At 38.5% G+C, this 15,282-nt stretch overlaps 1 protein-coding gene across 1 annotated transcript in view; it reads right to left on the bottom strand.

The window, feature by feature from the left end:
* The window catches only part of si:ch211-69b7.6 (neuroblast differentiation-associated protein AHNAK), a 17,658-nt gene extending 2,376 nt beyond the window's left edge, over positions 1–15,282 (bottom strand). Inside the window, exons 1-5 of the mRNA XM_059334247.1 lie at positions 15,279–15,282; positions 14,225–14,412; positions 9,942–10,059; positions 9,545–9,714; positions 1,008–8,681 (exon numbers count right to left, since the gene is read on the bottom strand). Of these exons, the coding sequence (XP_059190230.1) occupies positions 1,008–8,681; positions 9,545–9,714; positions 9,942–10,059; positions 14,225–14,412; positions 15,279–15,282 (8,154 nt within the window). The remainder of the gene's footprint in view (positions 1–1,007; positions 8,682–9,544; positions 9,715–9,941; positions 10,060–14,224; positions 14,413–15,278) is intronic.

Here is a 15,282-nt window from a genome sequence, read left to right as displayed (position 1 = left end):
TTTAAAAACTGAACTTGAAACAGCTCATAGATTCTCTTCCTTTCATTAAAGAGAAACATATGAATCAGGAAACAAATACTTTATATACATTTCTTTTGTTTTTATTTGTTCGTGCAATATAACGATAAAATAACAGCTCCATGGTCACCTATAAAATGGATAAAATCACTTATTTTTAGCTTTGTTTATAGTCAACTTAGATAATTTCTTTCATTTATTATTTTATTACTTAAAAAAGGTTAGAACAAAAATTCTGTTGAAGCAAAATTATATAAACTCCAACTATATACATCCACACTGTATACAAAATAAAGTGGGTTTCTCAAAGGTAAAGGCATACAATATAATACAAACATATATAAAACTTTGGATATTTTAACATGCAGTTGATAATATTTGACAAAAGAACTTATTATAACATTTGATCTTGTAGAAGTACCTGAAAATCCATCCATCAGAGGAAAAATGGTTATTTTGGAGAGCTATAACTTAACTTAAATGTACACAGAAATACTTTTTTTCAAACAAGTATTGTATAATACAAATGCAGAACAGGTAACACATTTAAACAAAGTGCAAGTATGTTGAGTTGTAAAACAGGCAACAAGAATGGCTTTATATACAATCAAACAAAAACAAAAAATGAGGCAGAAAGCAACATATTCTGTATAAATCATACAAAAAAAGCAGTTTAAGGCACAATAAATAACCCCAGTATAAAAAGCACAGTAAAAGATGGTTCCACTCATGGAAACAGTGGTTTGAAACCTAAATATGAGCTCTAATTCATTTTCATTTATTTAAAACCATTGGTATTTATTTCCATGCAATCCCTGATCTGAACACAGGGCGGAGTACCAAGGGCTTCACGTGAATATTCATTTATCTGCAGCACAAAAACTTCTCTCCATTCGCGCCTTGGTTGCTTAATTGGTAACTATACTGGTTACAACCTACATGAGGTCAGACAAAAAGAAATTCCCTTTTTGGTAAGAGTGTCCTGGAACCTCAAGGTCCATGTTTCCCGAACGAAAGACAGGTCCCCCGAGTGTGTTGTATTTGCGGTTTGGCGATCTTTGATTTTGCGCTTCGTTTTGAAAAGCAGTGACATAGTATGCCTCTGAATTGTCGGGGAGTCTTATTTTCTGATCGTGAGCTAGACGGGGCAGACGTGCGTTATGCACCATGTCCGGTCTGTGGTGATGCCTCGGATCAACGTAACCAGGAGGCGGAACTCTCCGGGCCTGTCTTGGGTCCCTCATGTTTATATTAACACCTGGCGGGGAGATCGCCTGTCCATAGTTTTGTGGTGCCTGGAAGTTCATTTTGGAACCTCGGGCTCGAAGCACGTGTTCCTTTCCTGTGAAATCGTCAATGTTGAGATCGGGACGGTTGAACTCAATGTGGTGGCCGAAACTAGCGTCCTGCCGAGGGTAGCCGGACCTTGCTTTGGGCCTTGGCGGCTGCCTACCGGAGTGATGAAGTCTCATGTCTCCATCTACGTCCAGGGCGGGCATTCTCATGTTAACCCCTTGAACATCTGTTCTGTGGCTAATGTAAGAAGGTCCCCTGAGACTCAGCGAAGGATCATCAAGGTTAAGATCTGGGGATCTGACATTCATCTGGGGACTCCTCATTGCCACTCTAGGCACGTTTGATGTAATAACGTTTGGACTGGTAAAATCTGCCTGCAACTGTTGTGGTTTCATATTCAGCATTGGATTGGGAGGAGTAATATTCATATTTGGTCTCATTGATGCAAAGTCGATATCAGCCCCTGTCATGTTCAGATCTGGGCCTCCGAACTGAGGCGTCTTGAAAGATGGGTCTTTGAATCTTCTGTCTGCCAAATCGAAGTCAGGACCTTGGAAGCTTCCTGAGGGAACATTCATGCCAATGTCTGGACCCCGTATTCCACCTCTGACATTAGGGGCATTTAAGTTAATGTCAGGTCGCCCTATGTTGCCATTTATTCCAAAATCAGGACGTTTTGCATTGAGGTCTATCTTGGGACCTTTGAAATTGGTATCAGGCAAATCTAAGTTTGGCATATTTATGCCTTTCAGTTTAGGTCCTGAGAGATTCATGTCTGGCATATTTACCTTCGGTGCAGAGAGATTGAGGTCTGGTGTATTTAAACTTGGCATTTTAAATTTTCCTTTAGGACCATCAATATCAATGTTGGGGGCTTTTGGCATCTGGATTTTGGGCGTTTTGAACTTTGCATCAGCTAAACCAAGGTTGACATCTGGAGTGTCTATATCCAACTTGGGAGCTTTGAGGTCCATGTTTGGTAAGCCCAGTTTGGGAACATCAATTCCACCTTTCAGTTTTGGAGCTTTAAGATTAAAATCTGGAGTTTTTAGGTCTGAATTTAGATTCAATTTTGGACCTTTTGGTAATTTGGCGTTAAAATCCGGGGGCTTTAAGTCCAAGTCCGGGCCATCAAACTTTGGAGCAGAGAAGCCCACATCAGGGAACTTCAAATGCGGCATTTTAATTTTTCCAGATGGGCTGCCAAAATCAACATCTGGCATTTCAAAGTCAGTTTGGGGCCCTTTAAGGTTGACATTGGCTGCATTGATGTCAATGTCTGGGCCATCAAAGTTTCCATCAATCTCAGGGCCCTTGAGGTTTGGCAGATTCATTTTAGGCATTTTCAAATTTGGCATTCCGAATTTTGCTTTTGGTGACCCAATGTTGAGGTCTGGAGTGTTCATGTCTAATTTAGGAGCTTTAAGATCCATGTTAGGCAAATCTAAGTCAGGGGCATCAATTCCACCCTTTATCTTTGGCATTTTCAGTTTACCTGATGGCATGTTGAGGTCCAGTTTGGGGGTTTTGAGGTCAAGCTTGGGCATGTTTAAGTCCGGTGCATTTAAACCACCACCAAGATTGGGACCAGATATATCTAGATCAGGTGTTTTGAGGTCTAGATCAGGGCCATCCAACTTTGGACCAGAAAAGCCTAAATTTGGCAGGTTCAAGTTTGGCTTTTTGAATTTACCCGACACACCAGAAATATCAAAATCTGGCATTCCCACATCAGCTTTAGGAGCTTTAAGATTGATATCATGTGCATTGATATCCATGTCTGGACCATCCAAGTTTCCATCAATCTCAGGTCCTTTTAGGCCTGGAAAATTAAACTTAGGCCACTTTATTTTGGGCATTTTGAATTTTGCTTTGGGTGAACCAATGTTGAGGTCTGGAGTGTTCATGTCCAATTTGGGAGCTTTAAGGTCCACGTTAGGCAAGGCCAAGTCAGGGGCATCAATTCCACCCTTTATCTTTGGAGCTTTCAGATCGGCGTTTGGTAAAGTACCAGAAAGATTGAGTTTAGGCATTTTCAATTTTCCTGAGGGGGCATTAACATCCCAGTCTGGAGCATTAAGCTCTGGCATTTTCAGTTTACCTGATGGCATGTTGAGATTTGGGGTATTGAGATCCAGTTTGGGGCTTTTAAAATCAAGCTTGGGCATGTTTATGTCAGGTGCATTTAAACCACCACTGAGATTTGGACCAGATAAATCTAGATCAGGTGTTTTGAGGTCCAGGTTAGGGCCATCCAACTTTGGACCAGACAACCCAAACTTAGGCAGGTTCAAGTTTGGTTTTTTGAATTTTCCAGATGGACCAGAGATATCAAAATCTGGCATTTCCAAATCAGCTTTAGGAGCTTTGAGATTGATATCAGGCACATTGATATCCATGTCTGGACCATCCAGGTTTCCATCAATCTCAGGTCCTTTTAGGTCTGGAAAACCAAATTTAGGCATCTTTAATTTGGGCATCTTAAATTTTGTTTTGGGTGAGCCAATGTTGATATCTGGTGTGTTCACATCAAACTTTGGGGCTTTGAGGTCCAGGTCAGGTAAGTCCAAGTCAGGAGTACCAAGTCCACCCTTCATCTTTGGAGCTTTCAGATTAAAATCTGGTGAATTGAAATCAGTGTTAATGTCCAGATTTGGTCCTTTTGGCAATGTGCCAGACATATTAAATTTAGGCATTTTCAATTTTCCTGAGGGAGCATTAACATCCCAGTCTGGAGCATTAAGCTCCGGCATTTTCAGTTTACCTGTTGGCATGTTGAGGTCCAGCTTTGGGCTTTTGAGGTCAAGCTTGGGCATGTTTATGTCTGGTGCATTTAATCCACCACTAAGGTTGGGACCAGATATATCTAGATCAGGTGTTTTGAGGTCCAGATCAGGGCCATCCAACTTTGGACCAGAAAAGCCGAAATTAGGCATGTTCAAGCTTGGCTTTTTGAACTTTCCAGATGGACCAGATATATCAAAATCTGGCATTTCCAAATTAGCTTTAGGAGCTTTAAGATTGATATCGGGTGCATTGATATCCATATCTGGACCATTCAAACTGCCATCTATTTCAGGTCCTTTTAGGTCTGGAAAACCAAATTTAGGCATCTTTAATTTGGGCATCTTGAATTTTGTTTTGGGTGAGCCAATGTTGATATCTGGTGTCTTCACATCAAACTTTGGGGCTTTGAGGTCCATGTCAGGTAAGTCCAAGTCAGGAGTACCAAGTCCACCCTTTATCTTTGGAGCTTTCAGATTCAAATCTGGTGAATTAAAATCAGTGTTAATGTCCAGATTTGGTCCTTTTGGCAATGTGCCAGACATATTAAATTTAGGCATTTTCAATTTTCCTGAGGGAGCATTAACATCCCAGTCTGGAGCATTAAGCTCCGGCATTTTCAGTTTACCTGATGGCATGTTGAGGTCCAGCTTTGGGCTTTTGAGGTCAAGCTTGGGCATGTTTATGTCTGGTGCATTTAATCCACCACTAAGGTTGGGACCAGATATATCTAGATCAGGTGTTTTGAGGTCCAGATCAGGGCCATCCAACTTTGGACCAGAAAAGCCGAAATTAGGCATGTTCAAGCTTGGCTTTTTGAACTTTCCAGATGGACCAGAAATATCAAAATCTGGCATTTCCAAATTAGCTTTAGGAGCTTTAAGATTGATATCGGGTGCATTGATATCCATATCTGGACCATTCAAACTGCCATCTATTTCAGGTCCTTTTAGGTCTGGAAAACCAAATTTAGGCATCTTTAATTTGGGCATCTTGAATTTTGTTTTGGGTGAGCCAATGTTGATATCTGGTGTCTTCACATCAAACTTTGGGGCTTTGAGGTCCATGTCAGGTAAGTCCAAGTCAGGAGTACCAAGTCCACCCTTTATCTTTGGAGCTTTCAGATTCAAATCTGGTGAATTGAAATCAGTGTTAATGTCCAGATTTGGTCCTTTTGGCAATGTGCCAGACATATTAAATTTAGGCATTTTCAATTTTCCTGAGGGAGCATTAACATCCCAGTCTGGAGCATTAAGCTCCGGCATTTTCAGTTTACCTGATGGCATGTTGAGGTCCAGCTTTGGGCTTTTGAGGTCAAGCTTGGGCATGTTTATGTCTGGTGCATTTAATCCACCACTGAGGTTGGGACCAGATATATCTAGATCAGGTGTTTTAAGGTTCAGATCAGGGCCATCCAACTTTGGACCAGAAAAGCCAAAATTAGGCATGTTCAAGTTTGGCTTTTTGAATTTTCCAGATGGACCTGAAATATCAAAATCTGGCATTTCCAAATCAGCTTTAGGAGCTTTAAGATTGATATCAGGTGCATTGATATCCATATCTGGACCATTCAAACTGCCATCGATTTCAGGTCCTTTTAGGTTTGGAAAACCAAATTTAGGCATTTTCAATTTTCCTGAAGGAGCATTAACATCCCAGTCTGGAGCATTAAGCTCTGGCATTTTCAGTTTACCTGATGGCATGTTGAGGTCCAGTTTTGGGCTTTTAAAATCAAGCTTGGGCATGTTTATGTCTGGTGCATTTAATCCACCACTAAGGTTGGGACCAGATATATCTAGATCAGGTGTTTTGAGGTCCAGGTTAGGGCCATCCAACTTTGGAGCAGACAGTCCAAAATTAGGTAGGTTCAAGTTTGGCTTTTTGAATTTACCTGATGGACCAGAAATATCAAAATCTGGCATTTCCACATCAGCTTTAGGAGCTTTAAGATTGATATCGGGCACATTGATATCCATGTCTGGACCATCCAGGTTTCCATCAATCTCAGGTCCTTTTAGGTTTGGACGACCAAATTTAGGCATCTTTAATTTGGGCATCTTGAATTTTGTTTTGGGTGAGCCAATGTTGATATCTGGTGTGTTCACATCAAACTTTGGGGCTTTGAGGTCCATGTCAGGTAAGTCCAAGTCAGGAGTACCAAGTCCACCCTTTATCTTTGGCGCTTTCAGATTCAAATCTGGTGAATTAAAATCAGTGTTAATGTCCAGATTTGGTCCTTTTGGCAATGTGCCAGACATATTAAATTTAGGCATTTTCAATTTTCCTGAGGGAGCATTAACATCCCAGTCTGGAGCATTAAGCTCCGGCATTTTCAGTTTACCTGATGGCATGTTGAGGTCCAGCTTTGGGCTTTTGAGGTCAAGCTTGGGCATGTTTAGGTCTGGTGCATTTAATCCACCACTGAGGTTGGGACCAGATATATCTAGATCAGGTGTTTTAAGGTTCAGATCAGGGCCATCCAACTTTGGACCAGAAAAGCCAAAATTAGGCATGTTCAAATTTGGCTTTTTGAATTTTCCAGATGGACCTGAAATATCAAAATCTGGCATTTCCACATCAGCTTTAGGAGCTTTAAGATTGATATTGGGTGCATTGATATCCATGTCTGGACCACTCAAACTGCCTTTTGGACCTGACAAGTCTAAGCTGGGCATATTCAGATTTGGCATCCCAAATTTTCCTTTGGGTGAACCAATGTTTACATCGGGTGCTTGGAGGTCTAGATTTGGAGCTTTGAGATCCACATTTGGCAGACTCAGGTCAGGACTATCTATGCCTTTTATCTTTGGGGATTTCAGGGCTAGTTCTGGTGTTTTCAACCCTGCTTTGATATCCACATCCTTTTTCTTTGGTAATGTGCCAAAGAACTTAAATTTAGGCTTTTTTATCTTGGGAGCATGTGCATCAAAGCCTAGTTTACCAGAAGGCATGTTCCCATCCACATCAGGGGTATTAAGGTTCAGCTTTGGAGTGGATACATCCATGCTTGGAGTTTTCAAGTCAAATTCAGGGCCTTTAATTTTCGGCCCTGATATCCCAAAGCCTGGCTTTTTGAGTCTTCCAGATGCGTTTGCAAAATCAAATTCAGTTGAGGGTAACTTTATGTCAACATGTGGGTCTCTAATTCCAGCTTTGAGATCTGGTCCCTCTAAATCTCCATTAAAACCTGGAACTGCAATGTTTGGTAAATCAAATTTGGGCATTGTAAACTTTGGAGGCTTGTATTGTCCAGATGGAACTTTAGCGTCAATCGATGGAGTGCCAATCGCCAAATTTGGACCTTTTAGGTCAGCTGTGGGTAGACTTAAATCAGGTGCACGAATCTTTGGTGCTTTGTGACTTTGAGGTATTGTAAATTTACCAGGAGCATCCACATCTAGATCTGGAAGTTTAACACCAAACTTTGGCGCCTTGAGATTTAGGTCACGTGTTCTGATATCTGTATCAGTTTCAAATTTAGGCATTGTCAGTTTACCAGGGGCGTCCACGTCTAGATCTGGAAGTTTAGCACCAAACTTTGGTGCTTTGAGACCTAGGTCAGGTGTTTTGATATCTGTTTCAGTTTCAAATTTGGGCATTGTCAGTTTATCAGGGGCGTCCACATCTAAATCTGGAAGTTTAACACCAAACTTTGGTTTCTTAGATGGCACTTTGACTTTCCCTGAAGGCATGTCAATGCTCGGCCCGTCAAGTTGTGACACATCAACATCGGGCATCTCCAGGTCCACTTCAGGGGACGCCCCTGATAGCTTGATCGTGGGTTTTTTTACACGAGCGTAAAGATCATCCACATTTAGATCTGGATTTTTCAGTCTCTTGAGGCTGAGTTTACCTGAGGGAACATCTGGGGTTCCTAAATCTGGTGTCTCGACCTCAACATCTGGACCTCTAAAAGAAGCGTCAGTGAGGCCTAGGTTTGGCACTTTGAATTTTGGCAGTTTTAATTTTTTGTCTGTCCCATCAATGCTCACTTTGGGAACCCCAGTGTCCAATGATGGACCACTGATATTACCCCCATTAAGGTTTATCCCCATGTCTGGGGTATCAACATCTGGACCACTAAAGTCCATACCCACTTCTGGAGCTCTAAAAGTCCCATTGCTTTCCAGTCCAATATGAGGTCTTTCAAGTTTTGGCATTGTCAAGTCAACTGATGGACCGTCAGTGTTTGGCAGCTGTTTACCAGCTGAACCCTGTGGTAACGTTCCTGACAGATTGAAGTCCAGATCGCTAAACTGTGGACTTCTAGCATCAAGTCTCAGTTTCGATACCTGAGCTCCACTTAGAGTAGTCCCATTTGAGCCAACACTCAGCGGCGGAAGGTTCAGATTGCTGTCATACGATATTTCTGCAGCATCTTCAGTTGGTGAATCATCATCAACATCTGTGGTCCGAGTTTTGGCTTTAATCAGTCCAAAGTCCACTCCGAGACGTGGTAACCCCGTGTCATTCTTTAGGTTGACCTTGGATGAGACTGGTACAGCTTGATCGGCGGCAACCTCCTCGTTCATGAACTTCTTGATTTTGGTATTGTAGAGTTTGCTGTAGGCATCGTTCAGCATCTAGAAATATAAACCACAACTTTGTGACTTGAATGTTACCACAATATTCAGGTTTCTATGAAGGCACACAGTCTCCTGTAGCTGGGGTTGATCAGTTATAGCACTATTTCCAAAACAGTTTATATAATTCTTTGCAGATTGTAGCACAAAAAAAAGCTATAAGTTGAACATTATAAAATAATAAATGCCCATTGAATTACAGGAAAACCAAAGAATAAAGAATAGGTTTTGCAAAATTCCAAGAATTTTCAAAGTTTGAAACTTTGACCATGAGTGAAAAAAACTGTAATAAACCAGAGATTTACTAAATTGAAGGTTGGCCCTCAACAGGAAAATGAAATATAGTTGGGGGTAATACATTTTTACAACCAGATTTCATGCAAGTACATATCTGCTATTCCTCAATCACATGTACACTGTTTACTGCAGTGCTGCTGCGGCCACGCCCCCTACACAGGCCACGCCCACTACATGCACTGTGCATTCCTCCATCATATGTTCAATTAATTTACATGATGAATGGGACTTTTTTGGAGGGAGAGGAGCTCTTTTCATTTTTTCCTTTAATATTTTGAATGGTGATTTTTTTTTGGGGGGGGGAGGGGGTTGAAGGAGGGGGGTCATTTTACTTTTTGAATGGGTGGGGTTGGGGGATGAGTAATATTTAACTCAACATTCATGTTTTTGTTGTTCAATGAAAGAATTGTTTGTTCAATAAAATAATTAAAACTTGTTCTACAGATAAATCTGTTGAAATGTCATGTTTTTTTTATTTTGAAATTTTCCACCCCTTTGTAACCCTAAGCAGGACATCAAACATTTCAACCAATGTGAGTTATTCATTATCTAATAATCCCACTAACCGTCTCAGGACTCTTGGCACACTGGTCCAGATTCCCGAGGCTCTTGCTCTTGTTTTTCCTGGTGAGGACTTGAACTTTGTCATCGTACGGCTCCATCATCTTCAGCACTGTTAGGACCTCGTCTCTTGACAGGCGATCAAAATTGATGGTTGCCCCCAAAAGTTCATCCCCTGAAAAAACGTGAAAAATCAAGGTTTATAGGTGAACCTAAACCTGGCAGTGAGCTCTGGCTTTGGAGTGAAATGTTGGGAGTCTTCAGACAGCTTTAGAAAATAAATGCTGTACTGTGTTTGGACACGTCTGTCAATCGTACAATTACAACCAGGAAAAAATGTAAGGTGTGTTCTTGTGGGGAAAACAGTTTGAACTCTAAAATGTCGCGGAACGGGGGTCCAACCTTCTCTTAGTCCTTGGTTTGCTGAGGAGTCGTCGATGCTGGACACCACCAGCCCTCCTTCCTCCGATCGCTCCAGGGTCAGGGCCTCCGAGAGACTCCTTCCCCTGCGGTGTGACGGCTGCAAACAAAGACGTTAAGTGTTTAAATCTGCAGCAGGCCTCGACAGGACGAGCATTTCAAAGCCAAAATATCAAACTGTTACATCATGTTTTGTACTCAAAAACAACATGTTTGTGTTTCGTACCATGATCCTTGTGTCTCGGTCACAGCGGCATTGAAGAAAACCCTTTGGCTAAACCTGCAGAACAAATAAAAATGCTCATTAGTGCAGCTTATGAGATACTGAATGTTATAAAACAAAATTGCAGGAGAGAAGTTTGAGTCCCCAACCTTTAAACCAGGCAGTAAAAAAAAAATACAAATATTGTTTTTAATGGTTGAAGATACGTCTTGAAGTGTACTTACTATAAAGTAAATGAATTGATGTGAAATAAAATAAAAATAATAAGGCACAATTTGCATCATTGTTATTGTTAGAGTTATTATTATTAACAAATCATATTTTTAAATATAATTACATTTTTATATTTATTGTTATTACTATTAGTAATATTATCATAAGAAAATTGGAGGGAAAATAATAATAATAATAATAATAATATATTGTTTTCTTTTAGACCATAAGAATTCTCTCGCTCTGTTCTGAACGTTTGTAAAACTCAATAAACATAACATGAATCTTTATAGGACTTAAATAATTAAAAGACATTTTCAAAACCACTTTTTTGATATATTAAGTTAATAAAGCATGATTAATAGGTTTCAATAAGTCCCATGTTCCACCAATGTATGTCCTGTTTCTTAAAATGACGTAATTTAAGAGTTTAAAGCCGACAAATTCTAATTTTTGTTCTCTTTTAGAACATTTTGTGTGCATTTTTCTTTTAAAGCTGCCTGTGTCAAGCATAATATGTCCACCCTTTGACTCAAAAGACATAAAAAATTAAACTTTTCAAAATGAAGCTCATTTGTCCAAACTATCAGGTAGCCCATGAATGCACCAGTCTGGAAAACTTCAGGCTGTTTACAGTTTTAACTGCCAGGCAAGGTTTGAGAGGAGGGAACAAGAAATACCAGAACATAAAAAAACTCTGGGTGGGGCAAATTTACTCAGCCATCTCATACATTCTGAGAAACACTGGTAGTTTTCTATTTTATTGCAAGAACCAACAAATGAAAACAGGAATGGTATGCTTTAAGAAAAAACAGAGAAGAGACTATTAAAAGATGCACATCATTTAAATAAAAATATACAGTGCTTATTAAATGTATTAGAGCAGCGGTTTGTGCCTCGGCTGTCCTAAATTGAGCATTAGTAATAAAAAAAACATTTTTTATGTTCTTTTAATGGTTAATACAGCAGTATATAGAAGCTCTTTAACCAAAATGATATTTTTAATGCAAAAATATCATTATTATTGTTATCCAGGAATTTTCAAATTTACTGTTTTACAAAAAAGTAAAAGAGGAGTTTTAGCAGTTGGATGTTTTGCTCGATTCTTTTCTGACTTAAATCTGGCAATAAAAAGGTTATTTGCCAAATAAAAAAAAAGAACATTTTTAGTTTTAAACAAGCTTTTGAAAGATTTTCTAAAATATTTATGTTTTCTTGTTTTATTACTAATACATTTGTTAAGCACTGTATATCTGTACTATTTTTAATAAAAGCTCATTTGAATTTGATTGAAATGTTTTTATACTGTTTATGTTGAGGTTTCCATCTTATCTTACTATGAAAATTTCCATATAAGGAAAAATAACTACCCAGCACAGAGCAGTTTGACTGTACGCAGGTAATTCCTCTGCTGCATCTCTCAGGTATTTAAGCTATGGCTATAAGGAAAAACCAGAAACAGGTTGATCCAGAGTGCTGTGAACAAGTGTTGTGTTGTTGGGTGTTTCCTTTTTCTGCAGGCACACAGTGTCACAGTGTCACACCCACCACCCGCTCTAGTGGAGCTGGCGGAGCTCCAGACGATCCAGACACACCATGGTCTGTCGTGTGAAACCATGAATGAAACTACGCAACTCCTAACTGCCGTTTTAACTCCACGGATCAGGACAAAAATGTGTAAATTATGATACAAATCTTAACTTAAATACATTTAAATTAAACTGTAAATTTTAATCTGCAGAATTCTTCCACCCTTCACGCAGCATCAGTGGACATTATAGAAGCAAATATTCAATGTAATCAGGCAATAAGGACTTAATAAATACTATAATAGGGATTTTGAGCCGTTGCAATTTTATAAACAACAAGAAATGTGCTTATACAGTAAATGTGCAGGATTTTTTAAAAAGAAATTTGATTTTAATCCCTTCTTTTCTGCCTCAGCAGATCAAAGGGAACATGCTCAAATTAAATTGGATTATTATTATTATTATTATTAGTATCATTAGAATTATATTTATTATATTTGTTATTTATTAATTATAATTAGTATACTAATACAATTATTATTATTATTATTATTATTATTATTATTATTATTATTATTATATGAAAAAAGGAGGGAAAATGTAAAAAAAATATTATAATTATATGTAATATGATTGTTATTATTTTATTATTATTATTATCATCGTCATTAAAGGTATATTTATGCTATTTATTATTATTATTATTATTATTATTATACTTTTAAGGAAAATAGGGGGGGAAATGCTTTAAAAAAAATCATAATTACATATATTATTATTTGTATTATTATTATTATTATGAGCAAATTGGTAAAAAAAATTAAAAATTGAATTTGAAATACATAAAAAATATAATAATAATACCAATAATAATAATAATAACAATAATAAGGACTTAATAAACACTATTATAAGAACTTCAGGATTTAATTTGAAAATGGATTTTGAGTCTTTCCAATGTATAAACAATCAGAAATGTGCTAAAACAGTAAATGTGCAGGAATTATTTATTGTTATTTCTTTATTTATATATTTAATTTATGTACAACATAATGTTAATAATATTGATTTTCTTTTACATTTGTTACCAAAAATTTTTGTATCCGAGACGACTGTTGCAGTAAAGTTTACATTTCTTCGACCATCAAATTTTTGTCACATGTTTTATCAGGTGTTTAAGATGTCACCCTGGGACAGATTTTGATAAAAATCTTACTCAACACTCATTCATGCATGAAAACTACAGCGTGGCCCAGAAAAACTGCACAGAAAGTTTGACACAAACAGCACAATATCTAATAGTGCTCATCATATAATTTGCTGTGATTAATTGCAATTATTTGCTTTTGTCTGTAAAGAGGAAAGTCGTTGGTGCCTAAATAACCTATTTTCATTCAGATATCTTGAGGTCAGAGGTCAAGGGAGCGCCAGTTTTAAGCCTAATTTAAGAGCATTATTTTACCCCTCCCCGACAAGATATCATGACATGGTTGTTATTCCTGTGGTTTTCTAGTTGTATATGATACAAAAATCTTCACATATTATGGCTTAGAACTGTTTGTTTCGTTTAATATTTCAAGTTAATGAACTTGTTCACTTTGACAGCACTAATATTTCATCAATCAAAACCCAAAATATGAGGCAGCGAAATTATCCAACATTGTAAAAAAAAAAGTGTAGTTTTAATGTTTAGAATACTTGTGAATAAACTGTAAGAAACTACTCCATCTCTTCAAGACAAATGCTTCTGTATTTATGGGTTTCAAACCAAACATCAGTCACATTTTTGACATTTTGCTCCAGATGTTATCTGATCGAAGGAAGCTCCTGATTTACTGCTTAAAAGGTTACATATTAAACATTTCACAGCCAAAGTGCAGCTGCCTGCAGCTATAAAAGTGAAAATGTTGAATGCACAACAGAGCACTATCACAGAAAAAGCTCCTCAGGTTTTCTGTTTAATTTGTTTCCTAAATGTAAGTCATCAGCACATTTGAGATCTGGCAACAGCGGAGGGTTTGTGGTTTGTAATAATAAAGAGGGAAAACACAGGAAAAGTGCAGACTTTTGCAACAACAAAAAAATCAAAAAGAACTGACAGGGCTTTTTTTAATGGCACATAACTTGTTCTGTTGTTTGCTAAAGAAAGACGACAAAACCAGACGTGTTGCAACAGTTTCTCAGAAACACCTGACAGAAACTGCATGCATGCTGGCATCTGAAACTGAAACACTGCCAGATAAAACCTGCCACCTTAAACACCGGGCACCGCACAGAGAAAAAGCATAAGTGAGACTGACCTCAGGGTCCACCAGGCAGCTGTTCTGGCTGCTGAAGTTTTGTCCCAGAAGTTTCAGCGCAGAGTCACGGCCCCATGCTGCTGTTTGCTCTGCAGGTCGGGACTGAGCGGAGAGCTGCAGGCAGGTGGACCAATACTTCACCTGAAGCAGACAAACAGGTTCCACCTTAAACGCACCGCCTCTCTTAACTGTCAATAAACACAAAAACACACATTCACTTCACACGCCCTCGTGGAACACACGCCCTGACGACCACACGCCCGCGGCTCACATGCACACAAACACACACGGCAGCACACACTGTACGACTTCAAATTTGTGACCCGCTTTACACTCACACGTCAACACCACAGACTGTATAAAATAACACACATGCAGTGACAACACACACACATGTGGTGCAAGAAGTACTTTTTTACTTGTGTAAAAGTAGCAAAACTACACAGTGAATACTCTGTTACCAGTTAAAGTCCTTTTTAAGAAGTTTAAGAAGTAAAAGTTTGCATTTTGCGGAATGGTCCATTCAAAATCACACAATATTATAAATTATATTATAGATGTTGATGCATTAATGTGTTCATCACTTTATTGTTGCAGCTCAGTAATAACATGGCAAAATCTCCAGAACTGTACCTATAAGTTAACATTACAGTGAAAACAGTGTAAGCAATGCTGCTTACATACATGCATCAATAATAAAAAATAATAATACAATAATATACTTGGAATATATAAGACAATCTGAGTGGGTTCATTCTGCAAGTATTTTTACTTTTGATACTTTAAGTACGTTGATGCTGATATTTTCATGTTTTGAATGCAGGACTTTTACTTGTAGTGGAGTAATTCTGGAGTGTGTTATTAGTACTTTTACTGAAGTAGAGGATCTGAATACTTCCTCCACTGGAAACACACTGAGGTTCTCGCTCTGAGGCTGAGTGACAGTTCTCTGCTGGAGAAAGGTGGAGTCCTCCCTCCACACCTTCGCCTGCAGGCTCAGCTATTAAACTACTATTACCGTGTTATAATTGAGCTGTGCAATGTAAAGTGCTACCCAT

The sequence above is a fragment of the Centropristis striata genome, chromosome 1 (assembly GCF_030273125.1).
Source record: "Centropristis striata isolate RG_2023a ecotype Rhode Island chromosome 1, C.striata_1.0, whole genome shotgun sequence".
NCBI classification, from domain to species: Eukaryota; Metazoa; Chordata; class Actinopteri; order Perciformes; family Serranidae; genus Centropristis; species Centropristis striata.
Note: the sequence above shows the minus strand (reverse complement) of the source record. Positions and strands in the feature narration are given on the sequence as shown.